The 20006-nt window shown below is 43.5% G+C and overlaps 1 protein-coding gene across 2 annotated transcripts in view; it reads left to right on the forward strand.

Annotated features, from left to right (window-relative positions):
• Positions 1-20006, forward strand: part of Slco5a1 (solute carrier organic anion transporter family member 5A1) — a 131364-nt gene that overhangs the window by 104521 nt on the left and 6837 nt on the right. For both annotated transcript variants that reach the window (XM_050142150.1, XM_050142152.1), the window contains exons 6-8: positions 5016-5214; positions 15760-15919; positions 18236-18477. In XM_050142150.1, the coding sequence (XP_049998107.1) occupies positions 5016-5214; positions 15760-15919; positions 18236-18477 (601 nt within the window). The remainder of the gene's footprint in view (positions 1-5015; positions 5215-15759; positions 15920-18235; positions 18478-20006) is intronic.

The raw sequence follows: 20006 nt of genomic DNA on the forward strand, positions 1-20006 counted from the left end.
TTTACCAATTTCGTGTGAACTATTTTTTTAATTATTTGTAAAAGAAGCTAAAAATCTGGAAATATAGCCTATACCCCTATCATCACTAGCAGAATGGCTATGAGTTCAAGGTCATCCTCAACTATGGGTAAGTTCAAAGTTAGCCATGGAAGGCTACCTGAGACTTGATCTTAAAAAAAAAATTGTTAAAATACAGAAGAGAGGTTGATTAGGGTCTCTAGGAAGGAGGTAAGATCTAGCCCTAGACTTATACACAGCCTGATCTGTCATTGGGACCACCTATCCAACCTGTTCTTACAATAGCAAGAAGCAAATTGTCTCTCTTTACTCTGTGATACTTTTTGAGAGTAAATGTTGCTGTAAGATAATACTCTTGTACACTGTAAAGGTTTGTCACTCCTATTGGTTTAATAAAATGCTGATCAGCTAGTAGCCAGGCAGGAAATACAGGTGGAACAACCAGACTAGGAGAATTCTGGGAAGAGGAAAGTTTCAATCTGCAGTCATCAGCCAGACACAGAAGAATCAAGATGAGAATACTGCACTGATAAAAGGTACTAAACCATGTGGATAAACATAGACAAGAATTATGTTTGGATTTAAGCCATAGCAACTAGCTACTAATAAGCCTGACCATAAGTCAAACAGTTTATAATCAATATAAACCTCTCTGTGTTTATTTGGCACTGAATGGCTGCAGGACAGAAACTTCCATCTACAAAAGATAGGAATAGGGTGGCTCAGAATAATTGAAGAAAGGACAATGGAGTAGCATTCAGGGAAAGATGTGCAAAAAAAAAAAAAAAAAAAAAAAAAGATAAGTATCCCAAAGATTTTCACCTAAAGATGGTAAGGCATTCCTAGAACGCTTATCCCAAGGCAGAGTCTTCTGCTGTGTCAACGCTGAGTACCTTAGTGATATGTATTTTGATATTACATATATGTTACATACATGTATCTGATGTGTATTATGATTACATATATGTATCAGACATGTATTATAGTATTACATACATTTTCAGATATGTATTATAATATTACATATACGTACAGCTAAGTATATGAGTGTTATAATTAAGGACACACATGGCTAAGTATCAAAGGTTTGTTTATTAAAGAGCATGTACAAGTGTATGTTGGGCCGCATAGGTTGCCATAATTCAGTCTCATTTATTAAAATTTGCCCAATTCATCCTTATATGTTTGTGCAAATGTATCCAATTCATTAATATTAAGTAGCTCAGTGATATTCACAATTTTAGAAATGATAGTGATGATGGGCTGGTGAAATGGCTTGGCAGGTAAAAATGTTTGTCATGCAGCCTGGGGACCTGAGTTTGATCACTGGGACCCATTTGGTGGGTAGGGAGAATCAGCATCCACAGTTGTCCTCAGACCTCCACATGTACCCTGCAGCATGCACACATGCACACACACACAGGCACACAAATATAATAACATTATTTTGTTTGTTTGTTTTTAGGGACAGGGTTTCGCTGTAGCTTTGGAGCCTGTCCTGGAACTAGCTCTTGTAGACCAGGCTGGCCTTGAATTCACAGAGATCTGCCTGCCTCTGCCTCCCGAGTGCTGGGATTAAAGGCGTGCATCATCGCCTCCCCGGCTAATAACATTATCTTAAGTAATGGTGGTGGTAACGACAGCCCAGTGTTTCTTGGGTGCATATGGTGGGCCAGACTCCGTTCTCCGGTCTTCTTACGTCCTAACGCATTTGCTCCTTACGTTTCTGTGATGATGGTATTATTACTGCGCACACTTGACAGGAGGAGAAAAATCTGAGTTCTGGAAATGCTGCACAATTTACCAAGGACATACATCTTGCAAGTGGCAGGGCAGGGTTTTGTCTTATTTGGAATTCTCAGACACCAGCAGTTGCATGGATCTCTTTCACCAGAACTTAGGTCTTTGGATCCTGGGCTGGGAACAAGCAGCATTTCCATTCTGCCCCACCCCATTCTGCCCTTTGCCCTCTCCTGCAAGCATGCCAGAGATGTTCTTTAGCACAGATTGATGCACCCCCACCCCATCCCCGACACACATAGACACTATGATACCCCGAGTTCTAGGGATCATGGTCCCTAGGGAGTGCTTGAATCAGAAGCTGACAGACCATAGAACAGTCCCCTAGAGGGCTAGACAAGAGGCAGTGTCAGGCAGAGGCTACCCCTGGGGCACTGGGGAACAGGGTGTTGGCTCTTTGAGGTCTGGGGTCTCAGGAAAGGGAAGGAGGGTTCCAGAAAAGATCATGAAATTACGTTCAGACAGCTGGTAGCAGGACAGTAACTTCGCCCTAGAGGACCTGCTTTTGTATTTCCCCTCACGAAGAGAGTAGAACCATTAGAGAGGCCAAGATGATGGTGTGGGGGTGATGGAGGAACTGGGCCACCAGCCCCAAGATAGTCCAGACATAGCTACTTAGAAGTACCTGGGAATGACTCTCACATGAAATGTGGACACCTGCGTGTTGATGATTAGCTGGTTACTTTCAGTCCCTTTATGGCATTGTTCTCCCCTGGCTTTCCTCTTGCCTCTGTCTGGTTTTCAGCTTTCTCTATGGGCACACCTCTTCATCATAACCCATCAACACTGGCTCTCTTCAGGAGCCTTTCTCCTTTCCTCACTGCATCATCTGAGAAAGTCCTCCCTCTCCGATTGAACTATACCAGAAATCTCTCAGCATGGCTCTGCTTACAGCTCCCGGTGCCCCATGGGAGGCCTCCACCTGCTTCTGCTTCTTCTCTGGGCCCCTCACACTCCTGTCCGCAGCAGAGATCGCTAAACTGTTGTCTACACATTGTCTTCCTCTCCGGGTCCCTGTTCTACTGAGTTTCAGACACTAGCTTTCCTGCTCTTTCCAGCCGTTTAACCTGGTTTTCTGTGCTGTCAGTGCGGAGCTTCCCTGTGGCAATCCTGGGCCCTTGCAATCACGCTTCTGACCACTTCAGACTCCAGTTCTCACTCCATCAAGGCTATCTTGTATCTCACTTCAGCAATGGTCTTCACAGCACAGAACTCTCACCCGACCCAGCTCAGAATTCCCCAGTGGCCTCTCATTGCTCAGATACATAATCCGATCCTTTTTTCCTGGTCTCTTAGGGTCTCACTTTTCCTAGCCTCTCTTCCTGCACCCCCTCACCTCCCACCATCTTGCATTGCACACTCTTGGTATTTTTGAAGTGGCATGAATACCCAATGCCATGACCTCGTGCTTTCATGTGTATTTCCTTTTTCAGATGTTTTCTCTGTGCCGGTCCATTAGATACATTCGGCCTCTTCTAGTGAATACCTGCTGAAAACTGCCCCGTGAGAGCTCTCCCTGGCCTCTCCCAGGGGAGACTCAGCTCACCCCTCCCCTGCGTTTTCCTAGCACCTTGTAGAATTATTTTACTGAGATTTTCTATTAGCATGTATGTCTCTCATTTAATTTGTAAGGGTGGGGGTGGCATATTCTGACTGTGTCTTTATTTTTTCATTGTTTAAAATAAAGATTCATTTTATTATTAGTTTTGAAGTGTGTTCACTCATGTGAATGCTGATAACCTTGATGGTCCACAGGGCCAGTTCTCCCTAGACTTGAGTTACAGGTGGTTGTGGGGCTGCCCATTCCTGGGAATTGAACTTGGGTCCTCTGCAAGAAGAGTGTGTGCTCTTAACAGCTGAGCCATCTCTCCATCCCCATGTCTTTATTTTTCTACAACGAAATATGATGCTTCCAAGTAGGTCAGTGGTCACAATTTTAGAGGAAAGGAATAAGTGTAAGACTTGCTTGGTCTATTCAGGCTGATGAAATATGATTACCATGCTCGGAGTGGTTTGTAAGTAGGAAGGATGGGTTTCTCACAGTTCAAGAAGCAAGGAGTCCAAAATCAAGGGGCTGGTAGATTTGGTATTCGGTGAAGGTCTGTTTCTCATAGACGGGACATTTGCACTACACCCTTATATGATGGAGAGAACAGGGCGTGCTCGGGTCTCTTTAGTTAGGACACTAATCCCTTTCATGAGGTGTCCACTCTTTGAATGCCAACCCTTTGGGGGGTTAGAACTTTAACATATGGATTCAGGGAGACGTAAGCACTCATGCCGTGGCAGTAACCACGGCCCACTTTAGGGAACGAAGCGTTTTCAGGAGTTCAGGAGCGCCTCTGTCCTGAGCCTCTCATAGCCCAGCTACCTTTGCTTTCATGGCAATTACCTTTCCTCTATACTGATACCTCCTGTGTGCACATCCTAGAACATCAGGCTTTGTTTGCCTGGTTCTTGAACTTGATGCAGGTGTGGGCATGTGCACATTTGTTGTTTTTTTCCTTGTGTCATCTTTGTAAGAGTCATTCATTTTATGTGTGTTTGGTTACACGTCTGCCTTTGTGTTCCTGTATAGCAGTCCTTTGTGATAGGAATATTTCATGTATAATGTGTCCATTGTGGGATGTTTTCAGTTGAGGTCTGTTAGGATGGCTGGTGCACACCATGGGTTTCTTTGGGGGTATGCATCTTGGAAGGACCTTTCTGTTGCAGGGTGTGTTTACCTTCCAGGTCATGAAGGACTGCTTTTCAAAGTTGGTCCTACTTCTAGTCCTCCACTGTCAAGAGTTTCCTGCACTTATATCTTGACCATTATGTGGCATGGCCAAACTTTAAAATGTTCACCTTCCGACTGGGATGTGGTAGAATCTCACTGTGGCTTTAGCCTGTTTCTTCATCTGCTTAGGACGTTTGGATTTTCTCTTTAGTGAAGGGCCAGTTCAGATTTTTGTTCACCTTTCTCGTGATTTATTTGTTTTGTAAAAGTATTTTTTTGCATCTTCTGGATTTGAATCCTTTGTCAATATGTGTTAAAAATTGTAAGTCATAAAACCACATGCTAAATATTTATGGACTAGAGTACGTTTCATTCTTTACCCTTGTACTAAGGTGCAAACAGAAACAGAAAAATTAGAAGAAACAAGTAACAGTGGATGCTAGCATACATTAACGCCCTCTTCCTCTCATCTTCCCAGGTGTCATCATTGTCCCCAGCGCTGGTGTTGGCATCGTCCTGGGAGGCTACATTATAAAAAAATTGAAGCTTGGTGCGAGAGAATCTGCTAAACTAGCGATGATCTGCAGCGGGGTGTCTTTGCTGTGCTTCTCAACCCTGTTTATTGTGGGATGTGAAAGCATTAACCTAGGAGGCATCAACATCCCGTACACGACAGGGTAAGTACCTCTGCGGAGCATCCTTGAAGAGCCCAGCTCTGTGTGGTTCATCCCTGGCCCAGTCACTCCCTCCCACCTGCTTTTTGAGCTTTGCCCCTCCACTGGAGCTCATACTCCCAGAGGGTGGATGCCACAGGGTGTCACCTTTGTCTGTGTCCCTTTTGATCCTCACAGGGTGGCCTCCAGGGCATTTTAATTACAGAAAATGAGAGGATGCTTACTGTATTAATTAAAATGTTTTTTTCCCCTTAAGTGAGCTGTTCTTAATGGCTGGAGAGGTAGCTCAGTCAAATGCTTGCCCTGCAAGCAAGAGGAACTTAGTTCGATCACTGGGAACCGTGTAAAAATGCTGGCTGTGGTGGTGCACACTTACCATTCCTGTGCTGGTCGATGTGAGCAGATACCTGTGACTGCCAGCGAGTCTAGAGTAACTGGTGGGCCCCAGGCTAATGAGAGACTGTTTCAGAAACCCAGATGGGAAGTTCCTGAGGAGCAGCACCTGAGCGTGTGTGCACACGCATCTGTCCATACATGCACACACGTGAACCTGCACCCTCACCAAAACCTCATCGAATTTGTGAAATACAACCCGCTATGGCAAGTCTTGCTTCCACTCGAGTCCTCCATCCACCTCCTTCTTCGCATCTCTCCAAATTAAAGCGAACTCGATGATACCTTTTCTTTTCTCTCATTTGCTTTTCACAGAATGCATTTCCATTATGTTTCCCCTCCCCCAGCCCCTGCCAGCCCCTTCTCATCCCCTACTCACCCAACTCCATGCTTCTCTTTAAAAATCAAAACAAAACAATAGGACAAAAATACCAGAACAAAGCAAAAATCTCGCAAAAAATAAAAACCATGGAATTCAGTTCATGCTGGGTATAGGCTTGTCCTGGATTGCAGCTGGCACACCCGGTGAGACTTCCCTGGAGAAAACGGCTTTTCTTTTCCCGGCAGGTAGCAACTACAAATAGCTTCTTGGTTTGGGATGGAGCTTTGTGTCACTTCCTCTTCTCGATGTTGGGATTTTTGTCTACATTGTGCATGCTGTAATAACTTCTGCGAGTTCATATGTGTGTGATCCCTGTTATGTTGGAAGGATGCTATTTATTTAGAGTAATTCATCAACTTCTGGATCTTAAACTCCTCCTGCCTCCTCTTCCATATTCATCCCTGAACCTTGAGGGCAGGGTTTGATGGAGACATTCCGTTTAGGACTGAGTGCTTCAAAGTTTCTCACTCTCTGCACACTGTCCACTTGTGAGTCTCTGTGTTCTTATCTATTGCAAAAAGGAACTTCTCTGCTGAGGGCTGGGCAATGCACTGATATATGGGCATTGCAGTGTATTGCTTGAAGTAGTTATACTGCTATTTTCCTTTAGCAGAATAATAGTAGTTAATTTTTCCTTAGGTCTATGACCTATCTAGTGTCAGGTTCTTGAGCATGTTAGCAGTGCCAGGAATGGGATCTTTCTCATGGAATAGGCCTTAAAATTCAATTCTTAAAAGTGGTTGGTTACTCCCGCAACATCTGTGTCATTATTGTGCCTCAAGCTCACAGAGACTCTCTTTCTGCTTCTGCCTCCCAACTACTGGATTATAGATGTATATAACCACACCCAATCAATATTTCATTTGGTTTTATGTATCCTTCCAAAATTTCTCTATGCATAACACTAAGAACATGTGTTTTGATTTTTTTTACTGTTTTATATTAAAACATAACTTTGACAATAGATTGTCTGAGCTTTGTTATTATGGGCCAATATGTTTGGATTTTTTTTTCTACTTCGGGGCCTCCCATACTTCATTGGCTTTAAAGGCTCCTCCCCCTCCCCCATTTACTTACAGTAAACTTTCCAGACTGACTGCACCCAGGCAGCCTCTCTTGCAGTGTGTCTGTTTCCTCCACCATCCTCAATACAAAAATGGGAGGGTTAGTCTGGTGGCCAACATCTACAATACAAGTTTAGTGTCTTGAATTTCTTACAGTTTTCCTCAGAGAAAAAGCTTTCCGATGACCTTCTGGGATCTGAATTGGAGCTAGTGGTAAGAGTACAGATGAGAGTCCATTCACGGCTTATCTCCCTGCGTGGGGGCCCAGTGTGTTCCCCTCCAGAGATCAGTTTTGCTCCCAGCCCGTCTGATGACTTTGAACTTAGAGTCTGGCAGAAATTTCTGTAAATCAGCAGCCAGCCTGTCTGTCACAGCTGTCTGCTTGCAATTGTCATTGATGTGGGAGTGATTTCTTACTAATAAAGAAACTTCCTTGGCCTATTTTATTGGTTAGAACATAGGTGGGTGGAGTAAACAGAAGAGAATGCTGGGAGAAAGAAGCTTAGTCAGGAGTCGCCATGGTTCTCCCACTCCAGACAGACGCAGGTTAAGATCCTGCCTGGTAAGCCAGCTCGTGGGCTACACAGATTATTAGAAATGGGTTAGATTAATATGTAAGAGCTAGCCAATAAGAAACTGGAACTAGCCAGGCCAGGCAGTGTTTAAAAGAATACAGTTTCCGTGTAATTATTTCGGGGCATAAGCTAGCCATGTGGGTGACCGGGTGCCAGGGACGCAGCCCCGCCGCTCCTAATTCAACATGTCATGACGCTTGGTGTCACTCTTTCTATTTCTTCAGAACCATCTAGAGCCTTTATTCCTTTTAATTCTAGTCCAGTTTTGCTTTATACGTACTTTTAGAAGATCTTGAAGCCAGACTCTGTATCCTACCTGCTTTGGAACTAACGGTCCTCCCATGTCTTCTGAAGTCCTTTGAATACCACTGTCCTGCCAGCCCAAACCGACTGCACCTGGGTCCCTCGCAATGCCAGGGGACGTTATGTAATTGTGCCGATTGGCTCCATAACAAATTTATGAGTTCCAACCTTAGCAGGTCCTCATCTTCGCTGAATAATCCATTTTCTTAGTCACAGTCAGCTAACTTTTCAACACTTATAATGATGGTTCCTTTTTTTGCCTTTTAATCTTTTTCCTCAAGTCCTTTTATCTTATCTTCAATTTGTTTCTATTAGTGGGCAACCAGCTCCATGTCAGGGAGGAAATGAGTATTTACCCACTTTCCTTGACAACTGTCTCATCTATAACAGTATTCTTTTCAAAGGCAAGTGTAACCTTCACTGCTTTCCAGCTGTGCGACACCACCACCAACACACACATACACACACACACACACACACACACACACACACACGACACAATGTTGCTGCGCCTTCTCTTCCTCCTGCGGAAAGTTGATGAAAATGTCAATCTCAGCATGTCGAAAAATTAAAATAACACAGAAGGTAGAAAGTGAGATGTCACCTCCTCCCATTTCCAGCCTTCTGCTCGGAGCATTCAGCTATTGTTAAACAAATGTTAGTTGTCTTTATAGGGTATTTAAGACTCACTTTTTCTTACACCTGGTGAAGCGCTTAGTGTGTTTCTTTCTTGCTTCTGTTCTGTTTTCTTGAGATCCCGCTAGGCAGCTCCATTTACTCTTCTCGAATGCCGGTGGATGCCAGGCCTTGCCTGTGCACAGGCACGTGACTCTGGGCTGCTGAGTTTAGCGACAACGCCATGTGAATGTACATCTTAGTTTCTCAGTCCACGATGTGTGGTACCCCTCATCTGACTGCGGTCAGTCAAGAGTGAGCAGACCATTCAGGGGTACTGGGCACTGCAGCTGGGACCCAGGATCCCAACATTTTGGACAGTGACTTTAATGACATTTGTGAAAGAACCCCACAGTTTTCATGGAGAATTTCTTTGGCTTTCCACATGTTTCTAGGAAGATACTCCAAGAACAGGTTAGAATGAACAGTTTTGAGTGACAGGACCTCTTTGGCATAACACTTTCAGAGCGTAGGCAGAGGGAGAGCCTTATTGTTTTGGAGTTTTCTTCCTCAGGATACGACCTGCTCAACGATGTGTGGTTGGCTATTTTAGTAATATTTGTTTTCTATCTGATCTTTAGACTTACACATCTTTCTCTTTTAAAGATGGGATCTCTTTGTGCAGCCCTGGTTTGTCTGTAACATGCTTTGGAGACCAGGCTGACCTTGAACTCACAGAGATCCCCCTCACCTCTGCCTCCCCAGTACTAGGATTAAAGGGTTGCACCACCATGCCCAGCACACACTGTAATGTTTTATTTTATAAAGCAAGTAAAGAGATAAATAAAGGCGAGGGCACTCACAGTTTTAAGTGATGGGCTGAGAGTGTGGCCCAGCAGAGCACACATATGCACTCAAGTCTAGCAGTTAACTCTAGTGTTAAAGTGTTCTAACTGTAATAAAGTATAAGGGAAATGTAACGGGATCTTTGGATTTAAGGTGTTGATGCACTTTCCCTGTGAAAGGTCCCAGGAGCTGCAGCTGCTAGCCTGATCCATTCCCAATTCAAGCAGTTACACCCCCAACACCACAATTTCCCTGCAGTTTAATTAAGCAATTGCCCTCTGTGGCTCATGGCTTGTGTTCTTTACAAATGAATCTTAATCATCTTATAGTCCAAAGAGTTGGCATTTATTATGGTAATCATGATTAAGACTTAAATAAATGCATTGCGCAATGAGATTGACCACCTTCCCCCACTCTACCTTCAAAGAGTTTCTAAACATTGACTTAAATCAACCATCAGGTCAGCTACATTTCCAACCACTACTGTCTCTTGAGACATCAGTTAACAGCTCTGGCCTTATTTCCTTCAGCCTATCAGGTGTCATCACTTTGAGCTTTCAGTCAAACCTGTTACATCATCCTCATGTCCTCTTCTGATCTTGTGACCTCAGTGACTGGGTGAAACTTTTTCTAGTGGTGTCTTCTTGAGCTACCAAGTGTCTGGAAAAGGGCAGGTCCCTGTTTGTGGCAGTGACTGTTGGACAGGACAAGCAAGTAGTAGGGATATTTCGATCTCAGTTTAGCAGCTGCAGCATCTAAGGTTCACAGTGTTTGTGAATTTGGAGCTCCAATTAATTATGGACCTTTCTCATTTTAATACTTAGGATTTCTGTAAGCTGAGAGCCATGGAAGCTGTATTAGATCTTTCTTTAGGAAGGAGATTCATGCTCAGAGAAGCATGTCCGTGGAGAGTTACAGAGAGCCGACCTGCTAGCATACAGGGGTAGGAGGACCCAGTGGAGATAAAACTGGACTGAAATCCATTTCTAGCTCCTACTAGCTGTGTTACCTTCTCAGACTTTCAAGTTTCTTGTTTAAAAAGCAATAATAAGTACGATTCTCATCAAGAACAAACCAGTAACTTATGGAGACCTTTCACTGCAAATACATGGAGAAAAGTAGAACTCTATTAATGTTCATATTAAATGATGAGATGACAGACAAGAATTTTCATCTAGCAATTGTATAGCTTTAATAACCCCAGCTGAATTTTACTATAAAGCTAAAAAAATTAAGTGAAATTGAAGGACATATCCTAACTGAAGTTTTCTAGAGGACTAAAACCACTTGAAGAGATGAAGCAGTTAAGAGACAAGGAGAGAGACAGAAAGACAGAGACAGACAGAAACAGAAGCAGAGAGACAGGAGAGAAAGACAGAGAGACAGGAAACGTTTCCCCTGCTTTTTTAGTGTTTTCTGCTTTGGAGAATGTTTTTACTGTGTTAATCATGAGATTTTTAATTCATGTGATTTGAGTATGATATACTTGGATTCCCACGTCAATATTTTAATGGGGATAACCTAAGACAAAAGAAGGTTTAAGATCTCCTCTTTGAATTATAGACACTGTAGGGTGTCTATTAGATAAGGAAGGCCTAGTGGTCTTCAGATCTTGAGGTAGGACTAATAAGACACGGGTGCTGGTATGAATGTACTGTATTGACCTAACTGTGTTCTTACATATCCACGTGTAATGGCCTGTGGCAGAGATTTGCTTTTAGTTCATATTATACAACAATCTGCTTGGTTGTCATGTATCCCTTTATATAAACATTGTTCCTTAGGCATTGACTGATAAAGGTTAGCCAGGGTGGCTATTTTTATTTTATTTATGTTTACTTTGTTGACTCTCTAGGGCTTGTTTTCCTAAGGACAGTCTTGGTGATTTCAGGCCAGATCATTATAGCTTCCTAGTATTCAAGGTTAACAACATTGCTAGATAATCTTGATGACCTCTTGCATTTTTCTAGCTAATACAAGCAGTTTGGAGCATCCAATTGTAAAATATTTTATAGTAAGGTGAAAATTTATGCCCTGGCAATGTTGAAGCTTGCATGGGCAGCCCATATATGGCAGTTCTGTAGAATTTGACCATATTAGGTTTCATGGTCTTAGTTGATGAGGGCACCACATCTCATTACAGATGGTGGTGAGCCACCTTGTGGTAGCTGGGAATTGAACTTAAGACCTTTGGAAAAGCAAGCAGTGCTCTTTTTTTTTTCTTTCTTTCTTTATTTATTAAATATTTCTGTCTCTTCCCCACCTCCGCCTCCCCTTTCCCTCCCCCTCCCCCAGTCCATTCCCCCTCCCTCGTCAGCCCAAAGAGCAATCAGGGCTCTCAGTCCCGTGGGAAGTCCAAGGAAAACCCTCCTCCGTCCAGGTCTCGTAAGGTGAGCATCCAAACATCCTAGGCTCCCACAAAGCCACTACATGCAGTAGGGTCAAAAACCCATTGCCATTGTTCTTGCTGTCTCAGTAGTCCTCATTGTCCGCTATGCAAGCAGTGCTCTTAAACACTGAGCCACCTCTCCAACGCAGGCTACATGAGACATGATCTCAAGAACAACAAAGTGAGATTCAACTACACTGCCTCATGAGTTAACAGGAGCATCTCCTTTAGAAGGTTGTCTTGCCTGGAATCTTTTCAGTTTTGAAAGATGGAACCTAGTCTCTTTGTGCCAATTAGTGCAATGAACCCTAATTAGTCCGTAGGCATCTTCTGTTCCCATCATGGTTTCACTCCTGACAAATGAGGGATTTCTTAGTGCTGAGGTTAGCCCTTTCACTAGTTTGAGCTATGACCTGTTTAATGCCATTTTAGAAGAGAAGTCGGTGGGCGCCTTGTTTGAGGGTAGCAGTCTATGCTCTGGTGAATGAATGACAATCAAACACGACATTCTTCTTAGAAATGATTCTTCTTTATTTTTATTTCATCTTATTTTCTCTCTCTCCCTCTCTCTCTCTCTCTCTCTCTCTCTCTCTCTCTCTCTCTCTCTCTCCATACAGGTCCTTTGGCTTCCAGTTTAGTGTTTTTATGGGATTCCTAAACGTGCGAACAAGCAGTTCTCTGTCTCTTGCACCTTTTCTTGGGCTCTTTTCCTTCTGTTTGTTTCTTTTGTCCTATCCTGATGTGTTAAGCTTTCATTGTGCTCTATTTTATTTTATAATCATTTTTGAAATGCCTGTTTATTTTCTAATGAAGGACAGAAAGGGGGGTGGATCCAGAGGGAAGGAAGGAGAAACTTGGAGGAATAGAGGGAGGGGAAACTATAATCAGGATATGTTATGTGAGAAAAAAAAATTCTATTTTCAATAAGAAAAAAAAAAAAGAAAAAGATTCTTTGCAAATCAGCCCGGTTCAGAGGATGAGCCATGCTGGCTGCCTTCTCTTCTAATCCACGGTGACCTTTCCTCTTAATGACTCTCTGTCATGAGTACCTACTTCCTTTCATGGTAATTCTATTGGTTGTCTTAATTAATTTCCTGTTTTCTTTTTAAAAGTATTCTTATTGTTGCTGCTACCATTATTGCCGTTGTTACTGGAGACACCATTTCACTCTGTTGTCCCGACTGACCTGGAAATTGATATGTAGACCGCACTGGTACTGACCTCACCACTCCTGTCTCCTGGGTGCTAGCATTTAAAAGGTTTATTTCACACCTCATGTGGACATGTCTATGTGAGTACACGTCACTGTGCGTGGGTGCCTACAGAAGCCAGAAGACATCTTATTCCTTGGTAAGAGTGAGAGGTGGCCGTTAGCTGCCTGATGTGGGTGCTGGGAACTAAACGTGGGTCTCTGGATGAGCAGCAAGTGTTCTTAACTTCTGATCCGCCTCTCTAAACTTCTAAATTCATTTTTTTTCTTAGAGTATTTTACTATTATGTTATTTTTTTTTTAAATAAAGGCTAGGAGAAAAACAGACATTACCAGCAAGACGGGCCTGAGAGGAAAGGTCTTGTCTATGTGTTTAAAGCATATGTTGATGCTGGCGCAAGGTCACTCCTCTTGAGTGGACATTCTCTTAAGTGACAGGCATTTGTTTAACTTATTTTTTAATTTTGATTTTCAAGGCAAAGTTTCTCTGTGAAACAGTCCTGACTGTCCTGAAACTCGCTCTGTAGACCAGGTTGCCCTCGATCTCACAGAGATCCACCTGCCTCAGCTCTCAAGTCCTGGGGTTAAAGGTGTGTTCCACCACTGCCGGGCTTTTGACAGGCATTTGTAGTGTGTGGCTGTTATCCATGAAGGCAGAGCAGGCTGTCAGAGGGAAAATGCCAAGAACTTCTAAATAGCAGCACTAGCAGCTGTTGGTCTGGTACTGAAGCCTGTCAGTTTTAGTGACTAAGCACACCGTTTGGAAAGGCTCTTCTTTCTTGTCATGGCTTGCAGTTTAGTTCCTGAAGTCTTGGTGAGCTGACTGTACTATCCTTCATACTTCCACATGTCTATAGCTAACACGGTGCTGGGCTTCTGCAGCCCCTCTTCATCACATGCAGAATGTACTGATTGGTTTGAAGTCTTATCTGCAGTACCACTGACATTTGGGCCAGGCTGTTCCTTTTTGTAGAAGGTGAAAGCTAGTCTCAAACATTGTACGGTATTTGCAGGTATCCTTGTATAACACGAACAGATGTCCACAGCACCCCTTAGTTAGAGCAACCCAAACTACCTTCCAACATTGACAAATGTCCCCTGGATGGGAAAACAAGATTGCCCCTGTTGAGAACCACTCATTTGGAATGACTTTGGGGGTGTATTCAAATATTAAAATGTCTTGAGACTAAGAGTTTGTAAGCATAATGATTATGTCTTGAGCTAATTTCTTCTGTGGCATGGCAAGAAAGGAGGACAGAATTTATTTGACTTTTGCTTTGTCAGGGAGTTTTCCTGATACAACTGTAGCGTTGCTTTGAATTTGGTTCTTCACCCATCAAAGCTATCAAAGTGTGAGAAGTCGGAGAATAAAGAGTGTATATGCTAAATTTGTAGCGCAGTCCATGTGGCTGAGCTGGGCTACTGGATAAACTGGGCTAACAGGGTCCCCGAGGAAAGTCCTGACACGTCACAGATGAACAATGGATGAACAATGGAAAAAGGAACAGATGCACGAAACATCTGCTCCTGCTGACCTATTTAGCTCTAGGAATGGTATTTTACCAGTACTGCTTAAGAATGGTAACAAAGCATCAAGTAAGACTGTCTTGGTTTTGAGCTTTTTAGAGCCAATCTCGTTCTTCTGTGCCCCCCCCAACCTGCCTGCCCCTCTCTCTCTCTCAGACCTTCTCTGTTTTAGACCCTCTCCCCATCTCCATGCCTTTACACGTCATATTTCTCCCTATGGTTTGAATAGATTTTCCTCGAGCTTTCCTATTGCATCATTTCTCTGTATTTGGCACCGTGGCTTCATGGGGAAACACGTCCACCATGTTCGACTGTGAATTGCATCTGGGTATTTCTAGTGATTTCTGTCCTCTCCTTTTGTTATTTCTGTCAAACTAGTGACAGGGTCCCTAGCCATTCACCTTTGGGAATCTCTTCCTCTTGGATTTTTAGAGTTATTCTATTCCTTTGGTAGATTATTCTAGAACAAGTCAAGTCTTTGATGGACGGAACCTACACTGGCACCTGGGGCTGATGGATGGATTTCATGTCCATGTGCTCACAATGATTTTAAAGATCCAGTAATAAAACATATTTTCTCTATTTTATAGTTCAAAAACTCAATCAATCTTGAGACAAAAGATATGGTAATTAATCTGATTGGTTCATTATCTAATATATATGTGTACTGAAATAGCACACATACACCATAGATTTGTGTAAGTATTATATATAAATAAAAATAAGCTTAGGTGGGAATTGGCTTAGTGCTAGAGTTCAGACATTATGCATGAATTGCTGGGCTTAATCCTTAGCAGGTCCCCAAATAAAATCAAATGAAATGAATTGTGATCCATTGTTAAGACTCAGAGCCTAGTGTTTCCCAGAGAGGAGTTTTTTTGAGAGTCCAAGTCACTAGAGTCAGACCTGAGGTCAGTCTCTCGAATCAAGGTGGACAGTGGGATTGAGGCGGGAGAGATAATTTGATTTTAAACCTATTCCATCTATTCCAATGAGAACAGAAATGTTTTCTCTATATTTTGTAATAAGTTTATGAAAATAGCTCTGGAAGGTGACTACTTCATGGTACCATAGGTTTGATTGTTGGGAATGATGTCTCTAAATTAAATTCACTTGCTATCAAGAATGTTCTTTTGGTTTCATTCTCAGTCTTGCTTGATTTTTTCTCTCTCTCTCTCTCTCTCTCTCTCTCTCTCTCTCTCTCTCTCTCTCTCTCTCTCTCTCTCTCTCTCTCTCTCTCTCAGACCTTCTCTGACCATGCCCCATAGGAACCTGACAGGAAGCTGCAATGTTAATTGTGGTTGTAAAATACACGAATATGAGCCAGTCTGTGGATCAGATGGAATCACGTACTTCAACCCATGCCTGGCTGGCTGTGTTAACAGTGGCAATCTTAGCACCGGGGTGAGTATACTCCACAAGTCTCTCTCGTACTGTTAATCCACCATCACAAGATAAGGATAGGATGAGACTCACATGCACCCATGCTGACTTCAGTTTCCCTTGAACGTGAGGCTCCAAATCGCCCTCCAAGCACCTCTGAAAAACTTCTCATGAGAGGCCAACTGTGCAGGGCTATCACTGCTGTCGGGGTGCTGGGAGAATCTGGGTGTAGAGTTCTGGTCCTCATCAGCTGGCTCCTACTTTACATTCCAGGCCAGCTCAGGGAAACTTGATAAGGCTGAACTCCGGGTTTCCTGTTTGTTGCTCTGGCAGGGCCTCTGTAATGGATTTGAAGGTCAAGGTGACTAGAGTTTGTGCTGAGACCAGAGACTGTGGAAGCTGGCCTTCTATCGGGTGTCTGTGAAGATGGGTGATGCCTATTTTTCATAAGACTATCAGACAATTCACCCCCTAATACCCCTGCTCTTTAACTTTCGGAGTAAAGATATTTCTGTCAGCTGAAGAATGGTCTATTCTGAGAATTCTCTTCCCCGTGAATTATAAATAGGCTTTAATACTGTGGGAGAAGGCTTTTATATTTTACTCTATTCTTTACTGAGCCCAATTTGGCTGTTGGCATGAGAACAGATTGGAGGTGGATTGCCCTAATTTAAAGGTTAAAATGTGATTTGCCTGTTCTATGCAGGCTGCAGAGACTACACCGTTGGCCTAGAGTTTAGGGGTACCCCTTTTGTTCTCTGAGTTTGAAACTAGAGGGTAAATGGGAAATTACTCTTTCAGGTTCCCTGTGACATAGTTGGGGAGCTCTGGAGTATGACCCTGTTGAGATCATGAGATTGTTTCTTTGCTGTGATCCATGCAATGTTGTAGGGCGGTGAGTGAGATCTCCTGGGCACACTGTTTTTATTAGAAAGACGGAAAGTCCTTCCTGCTTACACGGCCAACGCCCCACCAACCTCTTCTTAGTCCTGTTTTAAGCAGTCACCATGTGAACTAGTTCAGCTAATTTCCATTTAGTAAAAAGTAAGACACTAGCTAGACAAAGACATAGTTGACCACATTAGCATTTGTTAGCTTGTTTGGGTCCTGACTAGATCACACCAAGAGGAGTTTCGTTTTCATCATTGTGTTTGGAAAGTCTGGGAAGTTACTGGAGAAGATTTAGTCTCCTCTGCTCCTCAGTCTTCAGTGTCCTCTAGTGCCATATACATCAATAGGGTCTCATAGATATGTGTTGGGGAAAATGACCAAGGGATGCTGGAGTCTGTCAGAATCTGGAGCACCTGGCTGCGGATACAGTACAGGATGAAGTGATGCAAACTTACACACACACACACACACACACACACACACACACACACACACATAGAAAGAGAGAGAGAGACAGACTGCTAGCCTGTTGAAGGGAATGACAGGGTGTTTAAACGGGCGGCCAGAAGGAAGGTCATCATCATTGGCACTTGTAGGAGGTTCTTCTGTCTATGTGTTGCTTTCATTTGGTTGAATAAAGAAACTGCCTTGGCCTTTTGATAGGGCAGAACTTAGATAGGTGGAGTAGACTGAACTGAATGCTGGGAAGAAGAGCAGTGTGGCAGACGCCATGGTTCTCCTGCCCTAGACGGACGCTGGTTAGATTCATGCCAGTAAGCCACAGTCAAGTGGTGATACACGTTAATGGAGATGGCTTAAACTAATATGTGAGAATTAGCCAATAAGAGGCTAGAAATAATGGGCCAGGCAGTGATTTAATTAATACAATTTCTGTGTGATTATTTCGGGTGTAAGCTAGCCGGGTGGGATGAAAAACAGGTCTGCTCCTCCTGATACAGGCACTGAAGCCACCGTTCCTAGTCCACATCACTCTGCTTGTTAGAAGCCATCACACTTGTGCTAAAAGTTTAACAGATATTTACCCTAGGCCTCACTGTGTGCTCAGACTCGTGCTAGGTACTCTAGTGACCACGAATAAAAATCAAGCTGGCTCTGTTCTAGGGTCTTCTCTAACAAGAGCGTCTACAGGTTCAACAGCAGTGGGAGCCATGTGTATTTATGTTCCCGATGAGCACATGGCATGCTGATGTCACAGAATTGAGTGTTTAAAGCTTCTCAGGGAAGTTTAGGTTTAAACTTTGACTAGCAGGTTTTGATATAATTAAGGCCAACTTTGACCTTGTATTGCTGTTAAGAAACAAGGTGTTTTGTGTGCAATAGTGTGCATTTCATTTCGTATAGTTCTTTTTTAGCACTTTTACTTTGTTAACATTCCATCTCCGGGTTTTATTTTGACTGACATACAGCTTATTGTTTGCTCCTTAGGTTCGCAATTATACTGAGTGCGCCTGCGTCCAAAGCCGGCAAGTGATCACCCCGCCCACGGTGGGCCAGCGCAGCCAGCTCCGTGTGGTCATCGTGAAAACCTATCTCAATGAGAATGGCTACGCTGTGTCTGGGAAGTGCAAACGCACCTGCAACACCCTCATCCCCTTCTTGGTCTTCCTGTTCATAGTTACCTTCATCACAGCCTGTGCCCAACCTTCAGCCATCATAGTGACACTCAGGTGGGAATACGCCCGCACCCGCGAGCGAGCGCTGCAGGCAGCGTATTTCAGGGGGACCGAAGCGAAGCAAACTGGGGGGTAGTGAGAGTAGCATGCAGGAGGGTGTCCCACATTTCCTGCTAGGTTACTGGGAGAGCTTTTACATCAGAGAGAAAAAGATGGCTGAAACACTGCCTTGTCTAGAATTTTCTTTTGACAGCTGGACTCGATTCCTATTTTTTTTTCAATCATATTTTCTTCGCAGTGCTTTTAGTGTCTGAAGTCTGTGCTATGAGGTTAGACACCATGAGTTGAAAGCCATCTCTATGTTAGCTCCAAGAAGCCAGACCCCTGTGAAGGGTGGAGACGGTTTGGCAAAGTAGCTAGACTGTGAATTTGCAAAGGGTTTTGTCTCTGGCCTCATGGATACTGCGCCTCTGGGATCGATGGGGAATTATGCTGGGTTTGCATTTCAAAATGCTGAGTTCATTAATTTTACTATTGTATAAAGTCCTGGAGCTGAATCAAGGACAGACGAGGCTTGGAAATGTGAGCTTCCAGTTGGTCAGGCTGCGCTTTCGCTGCTGGATTGCAGATCCTGGTCCCTCCCACCCCCATCTATTCTAGGAGAGAACATGGGAGGCACTTTTGTTCTGTTGAATTCAAATCTACTTGTTAATCCTTGCATTAAAGGCTGTGGTGGACAGAGAGGGTACTGTGGTAGAGTTCGAAGAGCGAACACCTTGTGGGTTAGAGGGGAGCATGGGCGTGGCCCTAGGAAAGTGAGGAAGGGAGTCAGTCTTGCTCTTCCTCCTGGCTTTTCCATGGTCACTGTGCAGGATTCCCGGCCAGGAGCACCATGCTCGCTGAGAGTGCGTAGCCCGTACCCCTTACGCACTCTAGCTTCTCTCTGGATGCTGATAGACATGTCCCAAATGGAAGAAGCAGGGCATGCAATGCCTAGTGGTTTACTCAACTGTCCGTAGATGTTGATGGCATAACCATGCATACAGAGCTGGGAAACTGCTGGAAGACATAGTGAGTATGAGGAAAAGACAGTAAGGGCCCTGGGCCTGGAAAAATTTCCCATCCATGCCTAAATCCTCTGTGGATGAAATGAAAAGCATAACGCACTTTATCATGTAGAAATTATGTGGAACATCTCGCTCTTTCTCCACCGTAATTCTGCAGGAAGCGTTAGGTAGACTGTATAAGGGCCACCTTGCTTTACCAATGCTCAGAAGTGTTTCAGCATGACAATTTATAAGTTGGCTTCTAACACCAAATCTCTGCAGAGGGGTCTTTTAATCTCTGCTAATTGCGAAATTAATAGGTTCCAATTTTTCTACCACATGGGAATTACTTAGAACATCAATTTTGGGGGGGATATGATTTGGATAAGCTTATTTCTCTGACTTTTCGTTTATATGTATGTATATAAGTGTGTGTACATGTCTGCCTTTACTTTGTCTTAGTTGGGGTTTCTACTGCAGTGATGAAACACCAGGGCCAAAAACAAGAGGGGAGGAAATGGTTTATTTGGCTCACAC

The sequence above is a fragment of the Alexandromys fortis genome, unplaced genomic scaffold (genome assembly GCF_014885135.2).
Source record: "Alexandromys fortis isolate MF-2015 unplaced genomic scaffold, M_Fortis_MF-2015_v1.1 scaffold_41, whole genome shotgun sequence".
Lineage (NCBI taxonomy): Eukaryota > Metazoa > Chordata > Mammalia > Rodentia > Cricetidae > Alexandromys > Alexandromys fortis.